A 27,769-nucleotide genomic window follows, 5' to 3' on the forward strand; every position below is an offset into this window, starting at 1 on the left:
GATAGATAGATAGATTAGAAAGAGAAGATAGATAGATAGATTAGAAAGAGAAGATAGATAGATAGATTAGAAAGAGAAGATAGATAGATAGATTAGAAAGAGAAGATAGATAGATAGATTAGAAAGAGAAGATAGATAGATAGATAGATTAGAAAGAGAAGATAGATAGATAGATTAGAAAGAGAAGATAGATAGATAGATTAGAAAGAGAAGATAGATAGATAGATAGATAGATAGATTAGAAAGAGAAGATAGATAGATAGATAGATAGATAGATTAGAAAGAGAAGATAGATAGATAGATAGATTAGAAAGAGAAGATAGATAGATAGATAGATAGATAGATAGATAGATAGATAGATAGATAGATAGATCCAAGTCCCAAAGCAGGCCCTGCACATTATTCAAGTAAAACGTGTGTATTGTGACAACCCCCTGCATCGTACCATGTGGGTGCGGTATACATAATTCATGTTCAGTCACATGACAGCCGGGCTTTGTGCTGACTTCCCCACCCCATCACCACGTTGCTGGCCTGTACCTCCACTCCCCACAATGACATTATCATCCAGAGTAGCACATGTCATACGTATATAGAATACCGGTGTATCATTGATTGACAAAAGAATACAAAATAGCTAAATGTTTTATGACAAGGAAATGGCAATCCTGGAGAATTAGCTTATGAGACCTGCTGTGATTTACATCACATATTGTATACATTTATGTACACGGTATATGTTACATCTACTACAATGTATAGTGTGTATGCTGAAGGGGGACAAAAGGATGTAGAGCTCAAGGGGTGATCAGCCAGGTCACATAGCCAGGAAGAACATATACATGATATGCACTATATAATAAACATGTACTGATATAATAAGTGATGTACTGTACATGTGTACTGCTCCTGTCTGCCCCTTTAATAGGTACAGAGTTTTCTATACAGTGCATACGATGGAGAAAGACGTATAGTCAGAGAAGACACCATAAAATATATATTTCTAATAATATATGGTGGACATATAATGTATAGTATGGGGGGACGGTACTGACCTGGTTGCACAGCACAGCGGTGGCGCAGGCGGTGGACATGGAATGTATAGTATGGGGGGTGGGGGGAAACAGTACTGACCTGGTTGCCCAGCATGATGGTGGCACAGGCGGTGGACATATAATGTGTAGTATGGGAGGACGGTACTGACCTGGTTGCCCGACGCAGGCGGTGGACATAGAATGTGTAGTATGGGGGGACGGTACTGACCTGGTTGCCCAGGACGGCGGTGGACATAGAATGCATAGTATTGGGGGACGGTACTGAACTGGTTGCCCAGCACGGCGGCGGCGCACATATAATGTGTAGTATGGGGGGGATGGTACTGACCTGGTTGCCCAGCACGGCGGTGGCGCAGGCGGTGGACATAGAATGTGTAGTATGGGGGGGGGGGAACGGTACTGACCTGGTTGCCCAGCACGGCGGTGGACATAGAATGTATAGTATGGGGGGGGGGCGGTACTGACCTGGTTGCCCAGCAGGGCGGTGGACATAGAATGTGTAGTATGGGGGGACGGTACTGACCTGGTTGCCCACTACGGCGGTGGACATAGAATGTATAGTATGGGGGGGGGGGGCGGTACTGACCTGGTTGCCCAGCAGGGCGGTGGACATAGAATGTGTAGTATGGGGGGACGGCACTGACCTGGTTGCCCAGCACGGCGGTGGCGCAGGCGGTGGACATAGAATGTGTAGTATGGGGGGACGGTACTGACCTGGTTGCCCAGCACGGCGGTGGCCAAGGAATGTGTAGTATGGGGGGGCGGTACTGACCTGGTTGCCCAGCACGGCGGTGGCGCAGGCGGTGGACACCTCCTTGGGCCCGAACCAAACAGAAGCCACCCTGGAGGGCAGGCCGAGGATGAAGACCTGGGCGATGGAGCAGACGGTCTGGGCCAGCATGGTGACAGGGAAGAGGTCGTGGCGGGCGCTGGCGCACTTGATCCAGGCCCCCAGGCAGTTGAGTCCAGAGCCCAGCAGGGCGGTGAGGTGGAGGCCCCGGGTGTCCAGCAGCCAGGTGGCCGGGAAGATGAGGGGCACATAGGCCACCATGTAGACCACAGACAGCCAATCAATGTCCAGGTAGGAGACCCCATAGAAGCCGGTGAAGATGGAGGCCAGGATGCTGTATTGGATCCATTGGAAGGCGTTCACCAGGGAGTACAGAGAGAACACCCCGAGCACCGCAAAGCGCCGCCAGTACAGCCGGGTCTCCGGCACGGGAGGGGCCTCCCCGGGCAGCATTGCCTGCCGCTCATCCTGCTGTGCTCCCCCGACACACACAGACACTTCTCCATTGCTGCTGGGGCTGGCCAGCCCGTCCCCGGCCTCCTTGGCCAGCGTTTCCCCGTTGTGCCGGCTCAGCTCGGTGGAGACCATGACCGTCCCGGAGCCCGCACCATCCCTCGCCCGTCTGCTGAGAAAGCCGGCTGACAGCTCGCGCTACACATCCCGCATCGCTCAGCCGGTACTAAGCGACCAATCACTGCACACCTGCCAAAGCTTCCAGCCAATCGGCACCGGCCGCGCCACGCCCACCGGAGCCCTGTGACAGAGAAGGGCGAAGTGACAGATGCTGAACGGAGAGGTGTGAAGAATAGAGGGCGGAGCTCCAGTCACATGACAGTAGTTCCCCAGCAGACACCACGTGGGTGAATGTTGTTTAGATCGAGGATCCGCTGCCTGACCTGTCCAGGGGCTGCGCACCGTCTGGATGATTTCCCCAAAGAAGACACTTTGTTATCAAAAGAAACAAATAACTGTCCTTGTATATCTGCTGTGCAAACCTCAATAGGCCTCAATACTGGGATCTTGGTGCCCACCGAAACATTGCTCTTCACCACAGTGTGCACCGCAAAGCCTGCGTACACCACCGAAACATTGCTCTTCACCACAGGGTGCACCGCAAAGCCTGCGTACACCACCGAAACATCGCTCTTCACCACGGGGTGCACCGCAAAGCCTGCGTACACCACCGAAACATTGCTCTTCACCACAGTGTGCACCGCAAAGCCTGCGTACACCACCGAAACATCGCTCTTCACCACGGGGTGCGCCGCAAAGCCTGCGTACACCACCGAAACATCGCTCTTCACCATCTACTGACACCATCTACTGCTCTGACACAGTCCTCTGCCCAGCTGACACCATCTACTGCTCTACTGACACCATCTACTGCTCTGACACAGTCCTCTGCCCAGCTGACACCATCTTCTGCTCTACTGACACCGTCCCCTGCCCAGCTGACACCATCTACTGCTCTACTGACACCATCCTCTTCCAAACTGACGCCATTTACTACTCTACGGACACCATCCTCTGCCCAGCTGATACCATCTACTGCTCTACTGACACCGTCCCCTGCCCAGCTGACATAGTCTACTGCTCTACCGACACCGTCCTCTGTCCAGCTGACATAGTCTACTGCTCTATCGACACCATCCTCTTCCCAACTGTCACCGTCTACTGCTCTACTGACACAGTCCTCTGCCCAGCTGACACCAGCTACTGCTCTACTGACACTATCCTCTGCCCAAATGACACCATCTACTGCTCTACTGACACCGTCTTCTGCCCTAATGAATGACACCATCCACTGCTCCGACTAAAGTTGAACAATGCCCTTGCTATAGGTGTACCTACAGGCTTTTTTTCTCAGAGAATAGGTGCAGGAACTCCTCCCTTCTGAGTCACTTCTTGTCTCCACCCACCTCCGAGCACCGCCTCTTCGTTCCCCCCTCCTACCCACCTCCCAGTACCGCCTTTCAGAGGATACAGAGCCAAGTATCATTTGTGGTGATATGTAATTTGTATGGAATTTGTTGATAACAAGAAAAGCAGTAAAATAGATTCCCTGCAGCCAGAAGCAATAGACCCCCTCCCAGCAACAATAGATTCCACCCCCAGCAAGAATAGACTCCTGGCAGCAACAACAGATTTCCTAGCAGCCAGCATCAATAGACTCTCCAGCAGCTTGCAACAATAGACCCCTCCCTCAACAGTAGATCCCTTCTGGCAACAATTGACCCCCCAGCAACAATAGATTCCCCTCCAGCAACAATAGCTCTCCCCAGCAAGAACAGACAGCCACACAAAATAGTTTCCTTCCAGCAACAATAGACCCCCAGCAGGCCGCAACAGTAGACCCCCTCCTTCAACAGTAGATCCCTTCCAGCAACAATTGACCCCCCCAGCAACATAAGCTCTCCCCAGCAACAATAGACCACCCAGCAGCAGATCCTATACAACAACAATAGACCTTTGCAGAAACAGTAGATCCCTTCCAGCAACAATTGACCCCCCACCGCAACAATAGATCCCCCCAGCAACAATAGACCACCCAGCAGCCAGAATTAATAGACCCTCCATCACATCCCAGCACCCCTTGCTATTGCATATATTCAGTGCTGGAAATGCGTTCCCCCACGTTTCCAATGAAAAAAAGCCCTGTGTGTAGGCCATTTGTGTACCTCATGAAGCCTGACTGCAAAACTCCTAGGACATTGCTAAGAGAGGCCTAGTCATTACTGCTCACCTCCACCATCAGCATGCTTGATAATGCAGTGGATGGCCTGCAAGCCTCCCAACACCTCTGATACTCGGGGTTCAGACATACAGTGGAGCAAAAAAATATTTAGTCAGCCACCAATTGTGCAAGTTCTCCCACTTAAAAAGATGAGAGAGGCCTGTAATTGGCATCATAGGTAGACCTCAACTATGAGAGACAAAATGAGAAAAAAAAATCCAGACAATCACATTGGCTGATTTGGAAAGAATTTATTTGAAAATTATGGTGGAAAATAAGTATTTGGTCACCTACAAACAAGCAAGATTTCTGGCTCTCACAGACCTGCACCTTCTTCTTTAAGAGGCTCCTCTGTCCTGCACTCATTACCTGTATCAATGGCATCTATTTGAACTTGTTATCAGTATAAAAGACACCTGTCCACAACCTCAAACAGTCACACTCCAAACTCCACTATGGTGAAGACACCAGAAACAAAATTGTAGACCTGCACCAGGCTGGGAAGACTGAATCTGCAATAGGCAAGCAGCTTGGTGTGAACAAATCAACTGTGGGAGCAATAATTAGAAAATGGAAGACATACAAGACCACTGATAATCTCCCTCGATCTGGGGTTCCACACAAGATCTCACCCCGTGGGGTCAAAATGATCACAAGAACGGTGAGCAAAAATCCCAGGACCACACGGGGGGACCTAGTGAATGACCTGCAGAGAGCTGGGACCAATGTAACAAAGGCTACCATCAGTAACACACTACGCCACCAGGGACTCAGATCCTGCAGTGCCAGACGTGTCCCCCTGCTTAAGCCAGTACATGTCCGGGCCCGTCTGAAGTTTGCTAGAGAGCATTTGGATGATCTAGAAGAGGATTGGGGGAATGTCATATGGTCAGATGAAACCAAAATAGAACTGGTAGAAACACAACTCGTCGTGTTTGGAGGAGAGAGAATGCTGAGTTGCATCCAAAGAACACCATACCTACTGTGAAGCATGGGGGTGGCAACATCATACTTTGGGGCTGTTTCTCCGCAAAGGGACCAGGAAGACTGATCCATGTACAGGACAGCATGAATGGGGCCATGTATCGTGAGATTTTGAGTGCAAACCTCCTTCCATCAGCAATGGCATTGAAGATGAAACATGGCTGGGTCTTCCAACATGACAATGATCCCAAACATACCGCCCGGGCAACGGAGGAGTGGCTTCATAAGAAGCATTTCAAGGTTCTGGAGTGGCCTAGCCAGTCTCCAGATCTCAACCCCATAGAAAACCTTTGGAGAGAGTTGAAAGTCCGTGTTGCCCAGCGACAGCCCCAAAACATCACTGCTCTAGAGGAGATCTGCATTGAGGAATGGGCCAACATACCAGCAACAGTGTGTGCCAACCTTGTGAAGACTTACAGGAAACGTTTGACCTCTGTCATTGCCAACAAAGGATATATAACAAAGTATTGAGATGAACTTTTCATATTGACCAAATACTTATTTTCCACCATAATTTGCAAATAAATTCTTTCCAAATCAGCCAATGTGATTGTCTGGATTTTTTTTCTCATTTTGTCTCTCATAGTTGAGGTCTACCTATGATGCCAATTACAGACCTCTCATCTTTTTAAGTGGGAGAACTTGCACAGTTGGTGGCTGACTAAATACTTTTTTGCCCCACTGTATTTCAACAGTATAGAATCATAACGCAAGAGACACAATTCTTAGTAACACATCTATATTAGTCTTAATCAAAATAGTAGGCCACAGGAATAATGGATTTAGGATATACAACCCCAGTTAACGCATAAAAGCAGAACACTCGTAAAATAGGAATTAGCAATTAGCAACGTTTAACAAATCATACAGTCATGAGTAGCAAGCTTCAACTATTTAACTGCAACACCAGCAGCAAGAGGGGGAAGAAAGGGCTTGTTGACTTATCAGCTGCCTCCGTGCCACTGGTGCCACAGCGGGGCATGCAGAGAATTATGTAAAGGTATACTCCAGCAGAAATAGATAGACTGTAGGTACCCTAAGTTGAATAACAATGGCCTTGGAAGAGAAAAGGTCTCTTTAACTAGAGATTGCAACGTAAGTCTTGTGATATTTAAAAATCTTGATATGGTAGTATCCGCTCTCTTCTGCTAGCAATGGTGGGGCCCATAAGAATTAGTGAACACTGGTAATTCAATAGCATTAAACAGATAAATGCTTAAAGCAAAGATCTGAAGTGTAAAGGTGTTTGCATGCAGTGTCTCTAGAGTGATGACAGAAAGCAGATGGGTATCAGCCCGCTCACCAATCCTATGGATAGCAGAGAATATTTAGCACAGTGTGTTCTATGGTTCTTCAGGTTTGGTGAAGGAGCATGCATGCTCCGGACGCATGACACCCCCCCCCCCGCTACATACCTGACGTGCTGACATCACGCCCGATGCTGATGGAGGCTCTGGATGATCTAAGAAGTGTTGGAAGCCACCTACACCCTTCGGGGATGTTGACACCAGCAGGACTGACAATGATCGGTGGCCAGCAGCAGTGGTACACACAGTGGCCAGAGGTCTTCTCACTGATGAGCGGTTCTTTTTTCTTTTATCCTGTAAGTGCAATAGTTGCACAATTGCTACACTCAGATTGGTGCTGCGTTATTTCCCTATACAAATATTAGTACTCCACTCCAAGCTCCCTCAACCTACTTGCTGTTACTGAAGCCTGGCTCCAGAAATCATACTCCAGCTGCCGTCTCCCATGGTGGCCTCCACAGCCAATAGCTCCCACTGCTATCAATCTACCTAATGAGGAGGGAGATAGTGGCTTGAGCCACTGCTCTTGTGCACATTACTGGATCAAATCGGGCTCAGGCAAGAAAACTGGGGGGCTGGGGGGGAGCTATAGCATAAAACGTTTTTCCCCTTAATGCATAAAATATATTAAGGTGAAAAATCTTAAGGCTTTAGAACCACTTTACCAGCTACCTCTCAACTACTCAACCTAACCTCCTCTTTTAACCTAATGCAATGGACACAAACCACCACTCACTCTAGTGGCAACACCCTTGACCTTGTATTTTTCCACCTCTGCACTTTCTGCAGCCTCTCTAATACCTTTTCCTTTCACCAATCACAACCTTATCAGTTTTACACACTCTCTGTCTCCAACCTCCTATACTTCCAATCAGTAAACAGTTACCTGTAGAAACCTTCACCATCTCAACCCTTCCCTTCTTCGCTCTACTACTGGCTGCCTTTATGACAAAATCACACCCCTGTCCTGCCCAAACCTGGCCACTTCTGTCTACAGCAACTTACTCTCATCCTCCCTGGACACACTTGCTTCTCTCTACACACAGAACCAGACCTTGCCTGCTACAACCCTGGCAAACAGACAACACTAGAAGTCCCAAGAGACACAGTCTTGCGCAAACCTGGTGTAAAATTAATCTCTGCAAGACTTCTCCTACAAGTCTGCCTGTCTCAAATACAACTGCATCCACACTGCTAAACAAACCTACTACACAACTCTCATCAAAACCCTCTCATCCAATACTCAACTCTTTTCTACCCTTAATTCCCTAGTTCAACCCCCACTGCCTCCACCCATTAACTTACCTACTGACCAGGAGACTGCCAATCATTTCAAAATCAAGATCAATACAGTTCGTGATGAGATCGCCAGTGTCCAACTTTCTCCTCCAACCAATATACCAAGTTCAACACCACACTCAATACTTTCCTTTTTCGACCCTGTCACTTCTGAGGAAGTTACCAAACTTCTTTCTGAGGACCACCTCACCATCTGTCCCCTGGACCCTATCCCTTAAAACAACTATGGCCCCTTTCCTGCTCTATTCCACACCTAACTAATTTATTCAATCTCTCCCTCTCTACCGGCACCTTTCCCTCCCCGATCAAACATGTACTGGTGCCTTCATAATTAAACCCTCACTGGACCCCCTCTGTTTGAACAATTAAGAACCATCACTCTGCTCCTGGTTTACTCCAAGCTTCTTGACTGCCTTGAGCACAACTGCATGAGTTGTTACCTGATAACAAGCTTCTTGACCCCCTACAGTCTGGCTTCCACCCGCAACATTCCACTGAAACTGCCGTACTAAAATTCACTAAAAACCTACTAACTGCTAAAACCAATGGCTAGTACTCCATACCCATACTCTTAGACCTTCCTACTGCCTTTGACACAGCTGACCAACCACTCCTCCTCAATAAACTCCTCTCCCCTTGGTCTCGTTGATTCTGCTTTTTCCTGGTTCTCCTCCAACCTTTCTCAGCAGACCTTATGTGGCATCTACAATGCTATCTCCTGTGCTCCTCTTACTCTTTCTGTTGGGGTATCCCAAAGCTCTGTCCTTTTGCCCCTCCTATTCTCTCTACACCTCTTCCCTGAGCCAGTTGATAACCTCCCATGGCTTCCAATACCACCTTTATGACAATGACACCCAGATCTACCTCTCTACTCCTCAACTCACCACCTCGATCTCCTCATGTATCACAAATATGCTGAGCGACATATCAGTATGGATGGAAAAATGTCACCAGCACACCGAGGATCACCAATATGGGTCCAAAGGTTTTAATGAATGATCACAGTTACAGCAAGGCAACGTTTCGGAGTCTCGCAGGACCTCTTCATCAGGCATGTGACAAATTGTGATAGAAACTGGAGAACTATTTAAGAAAACCATCCACCAATCAGAGTGAAGTGAAATGAGCTTTGCCCCGCCCCATGATGTTATGTTCCCTCCAAAAATGTATTCAAATCAATGTAAACAGAAACATTACAAACTGCGAAAATAAATAAAACAATAATCAGATGTGCATAAACTGCATTCCCGGGGATATAAACATTGTGGTCACATGTGTATCATGGTACTCCCCGGAGCTGAAAGCTGACACTTTTTTACAATCCGGGGAGTACCATGATACACATGTGACCACAATGTTTATATCCCCGGGAATGCAGTTTATGCACATCTGATTGTTTTATTTATTTTCGCAATTTGTAATGTTTCTGTTTACATTGATTTGAATACATTTTTGGAGGGAACATGATATCATGGGGTGGGGCTAAGCTCATTTCACTTCACTCTGATTGGAGGATGGTTTTCTTAAATAGTTCTCCAGTTTCTATCACAATTTGTCACATGCCTGATGAAGGGGTCCTGCGAGACTCCGAAACGTTGCCTTGCTATAACTATGTGATCGTTCATTAAAACCTTTGGACCCATATTGGTGATCCTCGGTGTGCTGGTGACATTTTTCCTTGCTGATTTTGTTTGGTTCCAGCCGACGGTCACTGCAGCACCCACTTATACACACAGCCAATTTTAACGCAGGAACGTGTGCGTTTGGATTGTACACTTGCATATCAGTATGGATGTCACATCATTTACTTCAGCTGTCTAAAACTGAGCATGTAATATCTCCTCTTCCCTGATTCCCCACCTGATGACTTTACCATTGAGATCAACAGAATAATTATTGGTCCCTCTGCACACGCCAGGGTGCTAGGCATAATCTTTGACTCTGACCTTTCCTTTAGGCCCCGCATCCAATCACTGGCCATATGTTGCTACCATAACCTCTGCAACATTTCCAGAATTCAGCCCTTCTCAACTAAGGACCTACAAAACAATGTATTCACTCCTTGTATGCTGTCCTACTAATGGTTAGCCGACAGCTGTCTAACAAAACTGACAGAAGTAGCGTTGTGTTTTATTCCAAAACTGAATTTACTTCTGTGAATAGTTCTGTAAAACTGCAATATAATCACATAAACTGAAGTTACAATGATTGACTTCTGTGGAACAGGGAGGGCCACACAGATTGCAATTTGTCCTATCTCTTCTGAACCAGCCAAATGTCAATCAGTGTGTACTCAACTTAAACCTCACAATGGCAAAACAGAAGTCCATCTACTGATTGACTTCTGTGGAACAGGGAGGGCCACACAGATCGACATTTGGCCTGTCTCTTCTGCACCAGCCAAATCTCAAATATTTCTCTCCAGCTTCTCACTCTAATGTCAAAGCTAAGGACAGAGCCCAGTTCATTCGCACGCTTTGGGCCCCTAAATCCTCCAAGCTTGTAGACAAATCCATTTCAGCATGAAGGAACACGTTCACTTTATAATGTGGAGGAACATCTCTTGCCCTTTGTGGACACCTGGTGAGAAAGCATCTTGGATGCCAGGGTAAGAGACATGATGTCCAGGGGCCACAGGCTAGAGCTTAACTACCTCTGCCCCAATTCATGTTGTTCAACTTGCCTGTGACTCTGCTCAGGCTTACAGACCTTCACTCTGCGCTTGCATATCTTTTAAACCAAGAAGTAATTGCCATGATTCCATTGGCAGAAATATACCAGGGATTTTACTCCAAGCTTTTCACTGTTCGAAAACCAAAAGTGGGCATTCGCCCCATCCTGGACCTGAAGGCTCTAAATGTCTTCATTGCTCTAAAAGGTGTTGTGTGGAAACAAAATATGACTTCTTCAGCCGACAGCACCTAGACCTGGGGGAATATACCTTACACAGGTAAGTGTTTCGAGAGCTGTTGGAGATGACAGATCCTCTGGCAGAAGCAGTAGGTGCTAGGGAGGCTCATTTGGATCACTACAACCTGACCTATCTCTGCAGAAACTCCTTCCTTGTCTACTGTACAGATTCCACATAGAGGGCATTCCAGTGATACTAATAGCTGCAAACTGGCCCAGGAGGATGTGGTACTCCTACCTGATCATCCCTTTGTAATTGTGATCTACTCCTAGGTATTGCTTTTCTACAAAACAGAAGCATGCTGGGAGTAAGAGGGGTTATACCTGAAAGGCCAATGTCTTTTTGTCTGCCCATGTCTAAATCCTAATGAGGGCTGTAGTATAACTCTTTCGTGTCACAATACCTTCTGATATTATATCCTCCTTAATGAAATCCAAGAAACGGATTTTCCGGTAAGTACAAGTTTTGCAAAGTTTTTTTCATTTACTGTACAGCTCAGTTTACAGAGAAAGTAAGCCAGGATACAAATGACATTTTCCATGCCAGACTGGGCTAGGACCAAACCCAGTAATCCCTATTGTACTATGAATATACCCCTATTATTGACTGCAGACGTGCATTCAATTGTGACTTTTATGTCTGCCTGGAGCTCAGATATGATGTTTTTTCTTTCAATTGTTATTGCTAAACATTTGATGTTAATTTCTAATTCTGCCTATTCAGGACATTCTGGTCTAATTGTTGAGTTCCCATCACATTAGTTTGTACCAGTAGAACCAGTTGCTATGGTCAGGACTTATGTTTCACTGTCATGGTAACAAGACTCATTGTCCACACAGGCCAGAGCTCAGTAACACTAGACTCATTATCTCCAGATCATCAGTGAGACAAGCACTCTGGTCCCAATGTCTGAAGAAGCAAGCAGATTACAGAAGATCTATGAGGTGCAGGAGAGCTGGTGTATGGTGGAGAGACACCCTACACAGTACTGGTGCAGAGCCGAGAGAAGACATTTCCCCCAACACTTGAGAAGTGTCTTGAATGATCAGTCACCACCATGCTATGAACCGAGATGCTCCTGGGCTGTTGTAACCCCTAAACACAGGGAGAAAAGGCACTTTGCTGATGCTGGTAAGTCCACACAAAACTAATTTTAGTTTTGGGTCAATGCAAAAGGGTTGAATCTCCTGCACATCGAACTGTACAGGAAATGCTATTGCGATTTTCTGATGCTGACAACCTCTGGAGGCGGAGGCGGCTGGAAGGCAGTTATGGAACAAGGCTCCTGGAACCAAAGGGCTCCTGTCTGAGGCACTGACAAGCAGTCCCTATTCTGTCCCTCCTTTACTGGAACCTCTCTCTACACTAGGCACACTCTCCCTACCCACATGGAAGAAAAGTATATTTGAAATATGTTTTAAAAATATTCTTCCCAAATATATTGCCATATATTTGAAATGCTACAATTTTGGCCATATTCAATATAGTTCAAAATATATTTGAGTAAATATATATATTTATATTTGTATATATAATATACTGTTCTGCCTGCGTTTTTATTACAAAAAAATGAATATTTAAAAAAAATTTCACATATACTGTATGTCTTTAAAAATACAAATCTGCATTTTTGGAATGCATTTACAAATATATATAAAATATATGTTAAAATGACTTTTTTATATGTTAAAAAAAATCTGAAGTATTTAAAATATATATTTTTAAAAATATATATTTTTTAAATATATTCTTCAGATTTTTTTAACATATAAAAAAGTAATTTTAACATATATTTTATATATATTTGTAAATGCATTCCAAAAATGCAGATTTGTATATTTAAAGACATACAGTATATTTGAAAATTGTAGCATTTCCAATATATGGCAAAATTGTAGCATTTCCAATATATGGCAATATATTTGGGAAGAATATTTTTAAAATATATTTCAAATATTTTTTTCTTCCATATGGGTAACCAGTGGGTTCCTGTCCCTGACCAAACCATTACGCAAAATGCACACCAACCGGAGGGGACAGTACTATTTATTAGCACTGCTCATTCTAAAGATGGCATTGGAGGTTATCTGGGGTAGCAGTGTCCAATTGGACAGCTGCTCACCTGATGACACCTACAGAGGCCTCAGAGGAACATGAATTCCCCCATCCTCTGCTCTCTCTATATGGTGGCTGCAGAACAGTGCCACCTGTGCAAGGAGGTCAAACTACACCTGCCTACAAGTGTATGTAGCTTTTGTTGGGGAAAGTCCATTTATCTTTTTTTTTTGTTTACAAACGATTTTATTGTATAAAAGTAGACTGTAAAACAACAGTACATTTTCAAATAGAACTTACAGCAAAAACTAGGCACTTTTGAAAATTACAATATAGGAAAGTATATTAATGTAAGAGAGAGAAGGAATAGAAAAAAGTAGATTGCAAGTACATGAAATGTGTACATGATAAGGTAGGTTAAATGATACATCTGTCAACAGTATATGCCATTCAACTTTCACTGGGAATGTTATTAATCATGCAATGAATGTCTATAATCCCTCCATGACTCCCATTTTTTATCAAATAAGTTCATCTTATCCAGTAGGGTATAATGAATGCATTCCATGAGCATTACAGTATCAATTCTGTGTGAGGTCAAGGGTACAGCATTGGACTTCCAATATAAAGTCCATTTATTTTAATATTAAATGATAAAAGCCAACTAAATTTTTAAGTACTTTTGAACGACATTCACCAAGTCATTGAATGTACTGTAAGCTTTGTACAAAATTTCCTTATGAACATTTGTTTGAAAATCTGCTAGTAACACTTGCCCTTTATTGTTGCAACAACATATTGATGGGCTGGATTACCTCGCACTTGGTGGTAAAAAGCGGGGTTCAAACAGCCCTCACCCCTCCCTCTTTTTTTCAAATTGTACGTGACCTTACTTACACCGGTTTAGGGCTAGGTTGTCATCAGTTTTTACCACCTTGAAGATGATATTACTTCATGCAGCTCTGTTTCCTGATCCATATATATTGTTACACTACTGTTGACCAAATGTGTAAGTTTATGGACCCCCGCATTGGTTCCCACTTTGACTTTGTTAACCTTTTTATTATCCAAATGTTGCCTTTCTTGCCAAATACCTTTTGTATATACAGTTCTCAGATATTTCAATAAAACATTTTGTACCAGAAAATCTACTAGTGTATTGCCTACTAACCAGCCAAATAGAGTAGTAGGGATAAGCTACAGGACAACCAGCATTTAAGTTAATCGGTTCTTGGTTCATATGGAGCACTTACAAGTCCACTTTAAGGCTTTTTAGTGCAATCATATAGCACAGAGGATCTGTGTAAAAGCTCTGTTATTTCACTGGATGGACTACTGTCCACCCAGTAATGTTAGCAACTGTGAAACAGGGATTGTGCCAAAGATGGAAGCCCCTTAAAGTGAACATGTCCTGAAATGTTTCTAAAATAACAACAGTGCTGAAGTGTAATCAATCTGTGTTCTTCAAATCAATTTATGTGGAGCCTCCTTATATTCTAATCCCAGGCTGTACATGGAATTTCCACTCCTGTGCAAGTTAAAATTAAGCCCCACCCTTTTAGGGTGCTAAGATCAACCCCTGTCATTGAGCTGTCAAGTTTCAGATCTTCAGTGGGCAGTGAAGACTTCTGTACATAACTATTGAGTGACAGGAGCTTAACTAATTGCCCAACAGGTGCATGATAAGCCTGATCCCTGCATTTAAAGAGGCTCTGCATTAGCATTAAGATTGATTTGAAGATCAACATACTGTAGGCACTTGCAGTCACCACTAGGTTTAGGATCACTGTTTCCTTAAAAATATTTTAGATAAGGTTAGGCTTACATTAATGTTCCGACAAGAGGAGGTCCCATTTGAATGCAGGTTTACTTTTTTTTTTCCTTGGCATTCCCTTTAAGTTTAATTCATAGACCATAGACTCAAAGTGAGTTTTTTTAATGAATGCATAGGAAAAAGGTGTGAAAAAACAACATATTTGGAATGAAAGAAGTGTATTCATCCAGTACAGGACTGCATTTTGGCCCTGGTAACAACTATTAATCAAAGCCAATCATCTGCCATTCTGGATGTTATTCTCTAGGCCAGCCTTTCTCAACCAGGGTGCCCCAGGCATCCTGGGGTGCCTTGAGGTTTCTCCAGGGGTGCCTTGGCAAAATGTCAAAAAGTTGCCCAAAACATGTATACAAGCCAGCAGGTGGAAGTAGCCTGGCTTTTAGTTACACAAAGCCACAGGTCTTCATTGTGCACATTACACTCTTCTAGCCATCGGCATCCTGACAACCAATGACATCATCAGTTGATAAGGAGGATGTCAGTTGCCTGTACAGCATCCTTGTTTGACCCTTCCCTGCCCCTCTCCATCAGTTCTGGGGTAACATTAGCTCAGTAATGGAGAAAAACTGAGAGAAACACTGTAATACTAGTCAGTACCAGTGTGCAAAAGTGTATTTGATTTTGAAGAATAAATCACCTCTAATGTTGGGTGTCCTACATGTGTGGATGTTGCTGCGTTATATAAAACTATTAGAATAGTTATTTACATTTTAGAATGGGGTGCCTCAAGACTGTCCATAATTTTAAAGGGTGCCTCGAGACTGTCCATAATTTTAAAGGGTGCCTCGAGACTGTCCATAATTTTAGAGTGTGCCTTGAAATTGTCCATAATTTTAAAGGGTGCTTTACTTGAAAAAAGGTTGAGAAACACTGCTCTAGGCGATAGGCTTCCACATGAAAGACTTAATAACTGTATCTGTTTACAGGTAAAGTACATTTGGTGTAACTGCTATTAGAAGCAAAAATGCGCCTGGGAGAGTTTGGAGAAATGCGCACTGCCATCAACATCCGTAGATATCCTTCACGGGGATCTTCTCATTCTCATGACTTTCCGCTCAGCTAATTCCTCTTTTATTGTCAGTCATGCACAATAAAGTCGATTTGTGTCCTTTGTTGGTTTTAGTTCAGTCACTGACTAGGTCAGCAATATGGATAGATTCATGCATAACCAAACTAATAAGTTCATGGCACGAAGAGGACTTTTTATAGTACAGAGCAGACATTGCTGTCTACTGGACACTGCAGTGTTACTCCACATTTTACATTCCATTCATCGAATGCAGGCTGGGCAGTGGTGCCCATGGTGTCACGCAGGGTTCTATCTGCAAAGAGAACTCCATTATTGGGGAAGAGGCCAGCCAGATGACTTTAAAAGGTTACATGACCAAGCTTTCCCCTACCTGGCTTGCTTTATTCACAGTTGCAAATCATGCTCTCTTTGTATTTTTACATGCATAAGATCTGCGTTGATTATGTAGTTTCATGGTGTCATTTGTTTCCCTGTACACACAGTGTATAGTGGAATAAATCTTCAAATTCCGGTGTCAGTAGTTTCTGTTTGTGTTCAAATATGAGACACGTGGCATGGCACTGCATAGGTAATACATTATCTCTGTCTGTAGTCTAAGAACTGACACTTTCTGTGAAGAAACTATATATCCCACAATTCCAGGGTCTCTCAGTCTAGGACTGGTGCAGGTGCAGTAATTGGATCTTATACAGCCACAAACAGGCAGAGCAAGCACACTCCATTGTTTATGCAAAACAGAGGAAATGGTGAGACATGGACTGTGACCCAGAAAAAGGGTAGGAGCTACAGTGTCATTATCTCTCTGCCGCCGGCACCATGGAGGTCCCGACGGCCATCTTTTAATTCACCTCATGGTCAGTGTTTTTTTGATTCCTTACCTATGCTATACTGTATGGAAATAAAATTCATCTTTTAAATGGTATCACGCTATTGGTCTCCTTTCTTTGTGGCCCGTGGTGAGTCACATATCACCTATAGAGCCATCCAAGAGGGAGACCGTGGATTATCAGCAACATCCAGCGGGGGGAGGAATATCTGGCCTGACCTGACCTTTAGGAGCTACCAGTGGATCCAGTAGAGAAAATTTATCTCTAAATGCACAGTTACACTGTGCATCTGGTGAGTGCACAGCTTTACCCTTCTCACTTTCACTTCATGAAAGAAGCACTTTGAAGGAGAGGGATTGTCACTAAGACTGTTTAATTTGGAGCTGCATGTTACTCTGCTTGTGACATAATGTTTGTGATCACATTAGTCACCTAATCACTATAGATTGATATCTTGGACGTTTTTGCTTAATATTTGTGATATAGCGCCGCATCTTTTATATTCAGAAAAAGAAGATGCCTGTCCCTTTAGTGAAATAGGGACAAGTTAGATGGATGAATACAGGGACAGAGCAGGGAATCAGTCAGCCATAATACTGCAAACTGCAGCCACAACATGTGAGCCGATCATTATAGGGTAAGGCACATAACCAACCCAGGGAATATAACTGCACTAATAGTTAAAACAACAAAAACATTTAAAAGCATACAATGCCTTTATAAATCCAGAAGCAAGCAGAGCATATTTGCGAAGCACAGTGCTTAGGCCATACCAATTCTGTATAAATATAGCCCAAAGTATTCCTATGTTTAAGCCGATGATACCAGGCTACAGGTTGACTTTTTTTTTAAGTTGTCATTCACCACAGGAGGCAATAATAAGAATGTCCCAACAAAGTATAGATGCGAGCGTTGTTTATGTCTGATCAGTGCGCTAGGATGTCCACTCACACTCCAATAGCATCATTACACTCACCAGCTAGTACTGGGTTGGACCCCCTTTTGCCTTCAAACTGCCATAATTCTTTGTGGCAGACATGGTATTCTGGATACCTTGGTTGTAGTGAGTCGTTATTTGAGATACTGTTGGCTTTCTATCATCTCGAACCAGTCTGCCCATTATTCGCTGACCTCTGACAACAACAAGCCATTTTCATCCACACAACTGCCGCTCACTGGATATTTTCTCTTTTTCGGACTTTTCTCTGTAAACCCTAGAGATGGTTGTGCGTGAAAATCCCAGTAGATCGGCAGTTTTTGAAATACTGACATCAGCCTACCTGGCACCAACAACCATGCCATGTCCAAAGTCACTTAAATCCTCTTTCTTTCCCATACTGATGCTTGGTTTGAACTTCAGCAAGTCATCTTCACAATGACTACATGCCTAAATGCATTGAGTTGCTGCCATGCGATTGGCTGATTAGCAATTTGTGTTACCAAGCAATTGTGAGTATATATCAGAATGGTTAAGTCCTGATCCCAGGTATAACCCAATAAATGGCACATAATCTGATTGTATGGCTGCTGGTTCTAATAAAAATGGGAATAGATGGCTCCGTATTGCTGCATTTCAGGCAGCATGTGTATTTTCTCTAGTAAAGTTGCTTAGTTTGACCTTAACTTGAAGAGCAGCAGGAAGAATAATGGGCTGTTTGTTTTCAGGCGCTGCAAGTGATGACAGTGAAGTCACAACAGCATAGAATATGAGGAAATAGAGCTGCAACACAACTAAAGGAAGCTATAAGAAGTCTCTTCTTGGCCATGTGTAGCAGATAGAACACAAGAAATAAAATGAAACAGTATCCTTGAAGATTCTGATGACTGGGCTTCTTTAAAGTGATACTAAACACACACTGTTTAATTTATGTTGTCCCTTCTCTTTCTGTACGTGGATGATGGCACTGTAAATACAGTGGGGAAAATAATTATTTGATCCCCTGCAGATTTTGTAGGTTTGCCTACTTACAGAGAAATGAAGGGTCTATAACTTTATCATAGGTGTATTATCATAGGTGTATTTTAAATGATAGAGACAGAATATCAACCAAAATGTTATCAATTGAGTTGCAGTTCAGAGAGTAAAATAAGTATTTGATCCCCAAGCAAAAAATGACTTAGTACTTGGTGGAGAAACCCTTGTTGGCAAGCACAGAGGTAAGACGTTTCCTGTAGTTGGTTACCAGGTTTGCACACATCTCAGGAGGGATTTTGGTCCACTATCCTTTACAAATCTTTTCTAAATCCTTAAGGTTTATTAGCTGTCGCTTGGCAATTTGAAATTTCCGCTCCCTCCATAAATTTTTTATAGGATTAAGGTCTGTTGACTGGCTAGGCCATTCCATGACTTTAATGTGCTTCTTCTTGAGCCACTCCTTTGTTGCAGTGGCGGTATGTTTTGGGTCATTGCCATGGTGGAAGACCCATTATGACCCATCTTCCGTGTCCTGGCTGAAGGAAGAAGGTTCTCATCCAAGATTTTACAACACATGGCCCTGTCCACTGGTCCCTCCATGCAGCAAAGATGGCCTGTACCTTTAGCAGAGAAACAGCCCCAAAGCATAATGTTTCCACCTCCGTGATTGGCTGTAGGGATGGTGTTCTTAGGGTCATAGTCAGCATTTTTCTTCCTCCAAACATGGAGAATTGAGTTAATGCCAAAGAGCTCAATTTTAATCTCATCTGACCACAGCACTTTTCATCCAATCCTTCTCTGAATCATTTAGATGTTCATTGGCAGACATTAGATGGGCCTGTACATGTGCCTTCTTGAGGAGGGGGACCTTGCGAGTGCTGCAGGATTTCAATCCATGGAGGCATATTGTGTTATCAATGGTTTGTTTGGTGACTTTGGTCCCAACTGCCTTCAGATCATTCACAAGCTCCTCCCTTGTAGTTCTGGGCTGATCTCTCATTTTTCTCATGATCATCCTTACCCCATGAAGCAAAATCTTGCATGGAGCTCCAGACTGAGGGCAATTGATGGTTATTTTGTATTTTTTTCATTTGCGAATAATTGCTCCAACAGTTGTCTCCTTCTCACAAAGCTTCTTGATGATGTTCTTGTAGCCCATTCCAGCCTTGTGCAGGTGTACAATCTTATCCCTAACATCCTTTGACAGTTCTTTGGTCTTGTCCATTATGGTGATGAGGTTTGAATGGAAGAAAGAGATTCTGTGGACAGATTTCTTTTAAAACATGTAACGAGTTGTCTTTCAGAGTACCTTCTTAAATTGACAGAACTAATCTGTGTACCACATGAGCACATAGCCAGTCTGTGGGAGCCAGAATCATTTTTGTGGTTAGTATGGAATGAAATACTCTTTTTATTCACTGAACTGCAACTCAGTTTATAACATTTGTATCATGTGTTTTTTCTGGATTTTTAGTTGATATTCTGTCTCTATTACTAAAAATACACCTATGATAAAAATTATAGCCCCTTCATTTCTTTGTAAGTGGGCAAATTTACAATCTGCAGGGGATCAAATAATTATTTTCCCCACTGTACTTTAAAAAAACCATCTAAGTACCTTCTTTCCTAATTGATATACAGATGTCACATGACCCACGTCTTTCCCAGCCTGTCTGCAGGGAAGCATAAATAGGAGGAGATTCTAGTCCTCTGCTGCTGGCAACATGTTCAAAAAAAAAACAGCCTTTGGGATACAGAGTAAATATAAATAATTAATATCAATAAACTGTTTTAAATCATTATACAAATATAAATTTGAAATCAAAGCTTTATTATTTTTTAACAATAACATGGTGTGGGCAGATTTCTGAGTGTTGCAGGCTGTGTTACACCCCTCCATCCTGTGTCTTAGAATAACAGGGAGGTGAAGCCTTCATCAATCAGTTTGTAATATTCCACCCCCATTGCCTTTAGTTCGTTAGTGGGGATGGAGGAGGAGGGAGGGAGCGGACTGTCATTTATCACAGTGTATATGCCCACATGTGTGACTCTATAGCAGGGGTGTAAAACTGTCAGCCCTCCAGCTGTTCTGAAACTATAAGTCCAATCATGCCTTTGGGAGTCATGCTTGAAACTGTCAGCCTTGCAATGCTTCATGGGACTTGCAGTTTGGCAACATCTGGAGGGCCGCCAGTTTGACACCCCTGCTCTATAGTCATAAAGGCTAAAAACTGAGCATGTGCAGAAGATGCCAACACTGCTCTGCAAAATTCCCAGCTGCATTGGGGACATGATCAAAAGAGGGAGACAGAGAACAGCAAGATCAACCAGGATTTCTGCAGAATACAGAAAATGAATCCCAGAGGGACTGAGTGAGTATGACCAGCAGGTAACACAGCATTTATTGATACTTTTTTATGATGTGAGTTTAGTGACACTTTAATATTACTAAACTTAAAATGAATCAGTTATGAGCAGTCCCAGGCAGTGCTAAATTATTGTAAGTGTTGAGGTTTATTTAATATAAAAAAACCTTTTCAAGGTTAAAGTGAACTTGACTTGGCAAGAAAGTAGCTCAGGGTAACGACAGTGTTGAAATGCAGACACCTTGTGATGCAAGTACCTTTTTTAGTCTTCAAATCTATTCCTTTTAGATTTCACTGGGATCCTAGGCCAAGGCTGTACTCAACTTACTGACTTTCCTCAAAGTCAAGATTAAGGCCTGCCCCTTCCAGGCAGTAAGGCCCAACCCAGCATTCCACTGTAAAATGCCCAAGTATCAGTAAGCAGTGCTAGCTGTAGGATCTGACAGTTGATTGACAAGGGTGGGAGCCTCACAGGAGTACTTGAAGGTACCACAAGGTGCCTACACTTCAACACTGCTTTTACCCTATGTCATTTTAAAGTAGATCAGGTCCACTTTAAAGGCCCACTAGAGTGAAAAATATTGTATTTTGGTTATTGTATGATATTTTTTTATTTCACTTACATGCAGACCAAACTGTTCAGCAAAAGTGACATTAAAACAGATCCCTCCCCCAGAATTTGTTAACCCCTGCTTACTGGGGGATTCTTTCTGCACCATTCAGATACTCATCCACCTAGGGGATCCAGCGTTGTCCCGCTGAGATCCTCTTCTGTTTTGCCTCTGCTCGGTTCAGCGCCGCCATGTTAACATGTGATGTCATCGGTAGGCACCAGCTTTTCGAGTTCAGCCTAGCCTGACCAGACTACCAATGACACGCCTCTAGGACCGCCCCCCCCCCTTTAGTGAATGGAGGGACAATGCCTCCTGGAATATGTGACATGCATACAGTCACCTAGGCCCAAAAAAAGGAAAAAAAAAAAAAACAACAAAAAAAGTGGGCTATCTATGGATAGGAGGGGAGAAAAGGTGGAGAAGAGGGAAGGGTGAAAGATCCGCTTTAAGGGCCCATTCACACATGCTTTGGTCTCTGAAGAGAGCATTGTACTGCCTCCTCACTGCCTGCTTTAACCTCTTAATTGCTGCACCACCTCACCGTACGGTCATTTCCATTTCAACAGCGAAAAGGCAAGAACCTTCTTAGAAAACATATACATTGTAGCAGGTCTTGGTGGAGTAGTGGAGGACACTGTCATCTTACATGCTGCAAAGCTTTATCTATTACTGCTAATACTTTATTGAAGTAGAACTATAGGCAAGACATTTTAATTTTTGATAGGGAAATACAAAGAAATGCAGAGCAGCATGTTACTCCTGGCAGGAGAGAGACCTGTGTTGTTCATACACAGGTCTCTCCCCTGTCACTGTTTCTCGGCAATCACCAGGTGCCAGTAGAGAATCTCCGGCCGGGACCCGGTTATCGACATCTGTAGCCGCCAATGGTGGCGCAGGCAGGGTGGTGTGCCCCCTACCTGGTAATGCAAATCATATATATATATATATATATATATATATATATATATATATATATATATATATATATATATATATATATACAGTGGGGATCGAAAGTTTGGGCACCCCAGCTAAAAATTTGTATTAATGTGCATAAAGAAGCCAAGGAAAGATGGAAAAATCTCCAAAAGGCATCAAATTACAGATTAGACATTCTTATAATATGTCAACAAAAGTTAGATTTTATTTCCATCATTTACACTTTCAAAATAACAGAAAACAAAAAAATGGCGTCTGCAAAAGTTTGGGCACCCTGCAGAATTTATAGCATGCACTGCCCCCTTTGCAAAGCTGAGACATGCCAGTGTCATGGATTGTTCTCAATCATCCTCTGGGAAGACCAGGTGATGTCAATCTCAAAGGTTTTAAATGCCCAGACTCATCTGACCTTGCCCCAACAATCAGCACCATGGGTTCTTCTAAGCAGTTGCCTAGAAAACTGAAACTGAAAATAGTTGACGCTCACAAAGCTGGAGAAGGCTATAAGAAGATAGCAAAGCGTTTTCAGATGTCAATATCCTCTGTTCGGAATGTAATTAAGAAATGGCAGTCATCAGGAACAGTTGAAGTTAAAGCAACATCTGGAAGACCAAGAAAAATATCAGACAGAACAGCTCGCAGGATTGTGAGAAAAACAATTCAAAACCCACGTTTGACTGCACGATCCCTCCAGAAAGATCTGGCAGACACTGGAGTTGTGGTACACTATTCCACTATAAAGAGATACTTGTACAAATATGGTCTTCATGGAAGAGTCATCAGAAGAAAACTTCTTCTACGTCCTCACCACAAAAATCATCGTTTGAACTTTGCAAATGAACATATAGACAAGCCTGATACAGTTTGGAAACAAGTTCTGTGGACCGATGAGGTTAAAATTGAACTTTTTGGCCGGAATGAGCAAAGGTACGTTTGGAGAAGAAGGGGCACAGAATTTAATGAAAAGAACCTCTGTCCAACTGTTAAGCATGGGGTTGGATCAATCATGCTTTGGGGTTGTGTTGCAGCCAGTGGCACAGGGAACATCTCACGAGTAGAAGGAAAAATGGATTCAATAAAATTTCAGCAAATTTTGGATGGTAACTTGATGCCATCTGTGAAAAAGCTGAAGTTAAAGAGAGGATGGCTTCTACAAATGGATAATGATCCTAAACACACCTCGAAATCCACGGGGGATTACATCAAGAGGCGTAAACTGAAGGTTTCGCCATGGCCTTCACAATCTCCTGACCTCAACATAATTGAAAATATATGGATAGACCTTAAAAGAGCAGTGCGTGACAGACAGCCCAGAAATCTCAAAGAACTGGAAGACTTTTGTAAGGAAGAATGGGCAAAGATACCTCAAACAAGAATTGAAAGACTCTTGGCTGGCTACAAGCTGTGATACTTGCCAAAGGGGGCAGTACAAGATATTAACTCTGCAGGGTGCCCAAACTTTTGCAGACACCATTTTTTTGTTTTCTGTTATTTTGAAAGTGTAAATGATAGAAATAAAATCTAACTTTTGTTGACATATTATAAGAATGTCTAATCTGTAATTTGATGCCTTTTGGAGATTTTTCCATCTTTCCTTGGCTTCTTTATGCACATTAATACAAATTTTTAGCTGGGGTGCCCAAACTTTCGATCCCCACTGTATATAGGTGATTTTGTGCAGCCCTGACGCCCTATAGTAGTATTTCTGGGGACCCCCAGGGCTGGGGTTGCCACCTCTTCCCTTTAAAACCGAACACATATTAATTACACAGGTTCTGTGGCTGATTAAGGTGGTAATTAAACTCACTTAGGTAAACAGGAGAAATAGAGAGGGTGAATTTCCTTAAAGGGGACACAGACAGCAATAAAAATTTACAGGTGTTCTAATCCTTCTGCACTCCATCCAACATTAAAAAAAAACTTTTGCCTTTAGTTATACTTTATAGTTTTGATTTTTTTTTAACTACCTAAATTCTTCTAAAATGGAGACTGTATTTGGAGCAACACATACAAAGACTCTCTCCCTTCAAGATGCAGGGTATAATGTGAACTGTGCAAAGCTTCTAAAGAGCCTTTACCTATAGTAGATGGTACAAATAAATAAATAATACAAATATAAAGACTGAGCTTTGATAAAGGTTTACTTATTCAACTTGTATTTCATTTTATGGAAGAGTCGCAGGGCATTATGAGCTGTTGCTTCGCAAACTGCCTCCAGAGAAAGACCTTTCACTTGAGCAATATATTCACAGGGGATGTGGATATTCCATGGGACATTTCTTTCCTGAAGCAAACACAAAGGACAGTGTGATCTATGGAACGTCAGTCATATGATACAATGAATAAAAGCCAGCTCCTAATAAAACTGATATGTCAGTTTAGAGCACATGTATCAAACACAAGGCCCGCTGGCTGTATCCGGCCACCAGGCCATTTCATGTGGCCCTTACACCTCTCCTGCAGCTGTGGCTCCCTCCACATCTCTGCCCCCACCTTGTCTCAGCAGACAGCAACAGGGAAGAGGAAATGACACCTCTGCCAGATCCTGCACCTCTCCGTGCAGCAGCAGAAAGCCTCATCTCTGACCTTCTTCCCCGTCTCAGCAGTTGGCAGCAGAGAAGGGTACAAAACATCTCCTACAAATCCTGCTCTTCTCTGTGCAGTCGCAGCACCACCTCCTCGTCTCTGCCTCCCTTGGTCTTAGCATTCAGCAGACTCCGGCAGCTGGCTCCAGCCCTCTATTGGTCCTACTCCAGACCCTGCACTTTCTCCTTCCCAGCTCCCCCTCCCCCCCTTCTCCCAGCTCCCTCCCGGCAGCATAAAGGTAAGGAGAGGTGCACAGTAATGTAAGAGAGGGTGGAACTCTTGACTTCTGATGGTGAGGGGAAGGGGGGTTCTTAATATATGATGTGGGGGTGGGGTGCTCTGGACACCTAGTCTTACAGATACCACAGGCCCTTTGAGGGCAACCATAATGCTGATGTGGCCCATGATAAAACTGAGTGTGACACCCCAGGTTTAGAGTGTTCACTGTGTAACGCTAGCCCCATAGGAGCGGCTGGAATCTGGCTTGTTCTTTCCCAAAGTTAGTGCAAAGGCAGCCAGACGCACAGCAACAGTTCACTCACTCTGGCTCAATAATCAATGAAGGGGATGTTTTTTTTTTTCTTCATTTATTGCGGAAACTTGTTACTGGGGAGGATGATGGGGTATGGGATACTCCAAAACATCTGGGCACAAAGTTGCAGTGAATACTTCTCTACGTGACAGCAACACATCCAGCTGTGGACCAGGAGAATACTAGGCATATAATTAGCAGAGTTCACATCTCCACTAGTTAGTAACAACACAGTCTTTAACTACCAGACCAGGAGAATGTTAGAGCATGGGTAGAACATGAAAGAAGACTGGAACAGTGTCCTGCAGCTGATGACCACAAGATAGGACAGCTCTCTAGGCACACTGCAGCAGTTTTAACATCCACAACTGGAGTTCATAAACTGCAGCTCAGGAGATTGGGCTCTACTCCAGAATCCCAGTAGAGGCAAAGCCAAGGGATCAATCCAGGGGGAGAGAGTAGTCCAACAGCCAGTGAGGAAGGCCCCAGGGCTTTGCAGATCCCTGAAGCACAAGGTCCTCCTTCCTCCAGGGGATAAACAGATCTCTCTGGACTCCTGGCTTCCAACCACTATCTGGGCACATCCCTCAGGGTTTGGCTGGAGCAAGGTAAGAGCCCAACCTGGGCATTTCAATTTTGCACCCTGAGCTCTGGAAGGTTCTCAACAGAGCCAGGAGGAATCAACCAAACTGCTAGGTAGACATGATGATGTCACTCCTGTGCCTGCACAGGGAATTCACGGCTGTGGCACAATGCTCTGAAAGTATGGCATCGTCCATTCAGACCGCAGTACAACTGCGCCAGTGACATCACCAGCCGTTACACATGTAAACATCTCTTAGACAGTACACGTTTAGGAAATATTAATTGTACTTACAGGTAAGCCTTAATTTAGGCTTACCTGTAGGTACAAGTAAAAAAGCTGACTTTGCTACCACTTTAAGGAGGACCTAACATTAAAATTCACACTTCACATGAATTAATAGGTAACATATCATGGTTAAATAAATCACATGACTATTTTGAGTTAGCTAAAATGTCTTGTATGCCAAGAACATAAACCCTCAAGGGTACTATCACACCTGCCAATGCACCCTGTGTGGTATCAGCTGGTAAAAACCAGTGTGGATTCCTATGATTAGCTGTGAGTAGGCAGCCCCATTGAAAGCAAAGGGAGGCTGTCGGCTCTCGCAGCTAATCACCCACACTTGCATGTAATGGATCAAGCAGCGATCCTATGCCAGTGATTGGCCCTGGATGCAAACTGCCTGCACACAGGACCAGTCACTCACATGTGATCTCTGCTTTAGCGATTCCATGCAAGTAGGCATGATTAGCTGTGAGAGCCAGCAGCCTACCATTGCTTTCACTGGGGCTGCCTACTAACAGCTAATCATGGAAACCCCCTCGGGTTCTCACAGCTGATAACACACAGGGTGCATCTGCAGGAGAGTGTTGTTACTTAGAACAGAAAATATCCTGTGCACCACCTTATTTGAAGACAAAGGAAAAAGCAAGCAATAGGTTGCCAGCTAGCCCTTCAAAGTGATCACACTCCACTTTGGAAAAATCATTCTGAGGAAGTCTGGAATTGGATGACATGCATCAAAGGGGACGAGCCTTTATGCCAATGACATCATCATGTTAATTACACAGCTCCAACATACAGGAGAGTGGTAAGCTGGAATTTACATTATTAATTTTATTATACAGGATTTATATAGGGCCAACAGTTTGCTCAGCGCTTTACAATATAAAGGGAGACAATACAGCAACAATACAGTTCAAAACAAGAGGGTTAGGAGCAGGGGCGGACTGACAACTCATGGGGCCCCCGGGCAATAGGGGATCATGGGGCCCCTGTGTCCTTGACCAAACTCAAAAAAGCCTATGAAAAAGGTACCAGGGGCATCTCATGGGGCCCCCTACTGACCCCGGGCCCTCGGGCAGTGCCCGAGTTTCCAAATGGTCAGTCCAACCCTGGTTAGGAG

General features: G+C 43.7%; 2 protein-coding genes and 1 long non-coding RNA gene across 3 annotated transcripts in view; 1 reads left to right on the forward strand and 2 right to left on the reverse strand.

Annotated features, from left to right (window-relative positions):
- Positions 1–2,613, reverse strand: part of FLVCR1 (FLVCR choline and heme transporter 1) — a 65,065-nt gene extending 62,452 nt beyond the window's left edge. Inside the window, exon 1 of the mRNA XM_089677783.1 lies at positions 1,828–2,613. Coding sequence (XP_089533909.1) covers positions 1,828–2,433 — 606 coding nt within the window. The 5' untranslated portion in view covers positions 2,434–2,613. The remainder of the gene's footprint in view (positions 1–1,827) is intronic.
- Positions 2,614–11,920: 9,307 nt separating this feature from the next.
- LOC149461746 (uncharacterized) lies at positions 11,921–16,080 on the forward strand. Its single transcript, XR_016312761.1, has 2 exons — positions 11,921–12,211; positions 15,896–16,080. It is a non-coding gene; the product is annotated as an uncharacterized LOC149461746 (long non-coding RNA).
- Positions 16,081–24,783: 8,703 nt separating this feature from the next.
- The window catches only part of LOC149461747 (putative deoxyribonuclease tatdn3-A), a 28,953-nt gene continuing 25,967 nt past the window's right edge, over positions 24,784–27,769 (reverse strand). The window contains exon 10 of the mRNA XM_089677784.1: positions 24,784–24,944. Coding sequence (XP_089533910.1) covers positions 24,801–24,944 — 144 coding nt within the window. The 3' untranslated portion in view covers positions 24,784–24,800. The remainder of the gene's footprint in view (positions 24,945–27,769) is intronic.

Source organism: Staurois parvus, unplaced genomic scaffold (assembly GCF_062004578.1).
Source record: "Staurois parvus isolate SC_StPar_1 unplaced genomic scaffold, SC_StPar_1.0 ptg000192l, whole genome shotgun sequence".
NCBI lineage: Eukaryota > Metazoa > Chordata > Amphibia > Anura > Ranidae > Staurois > Staurois parvus.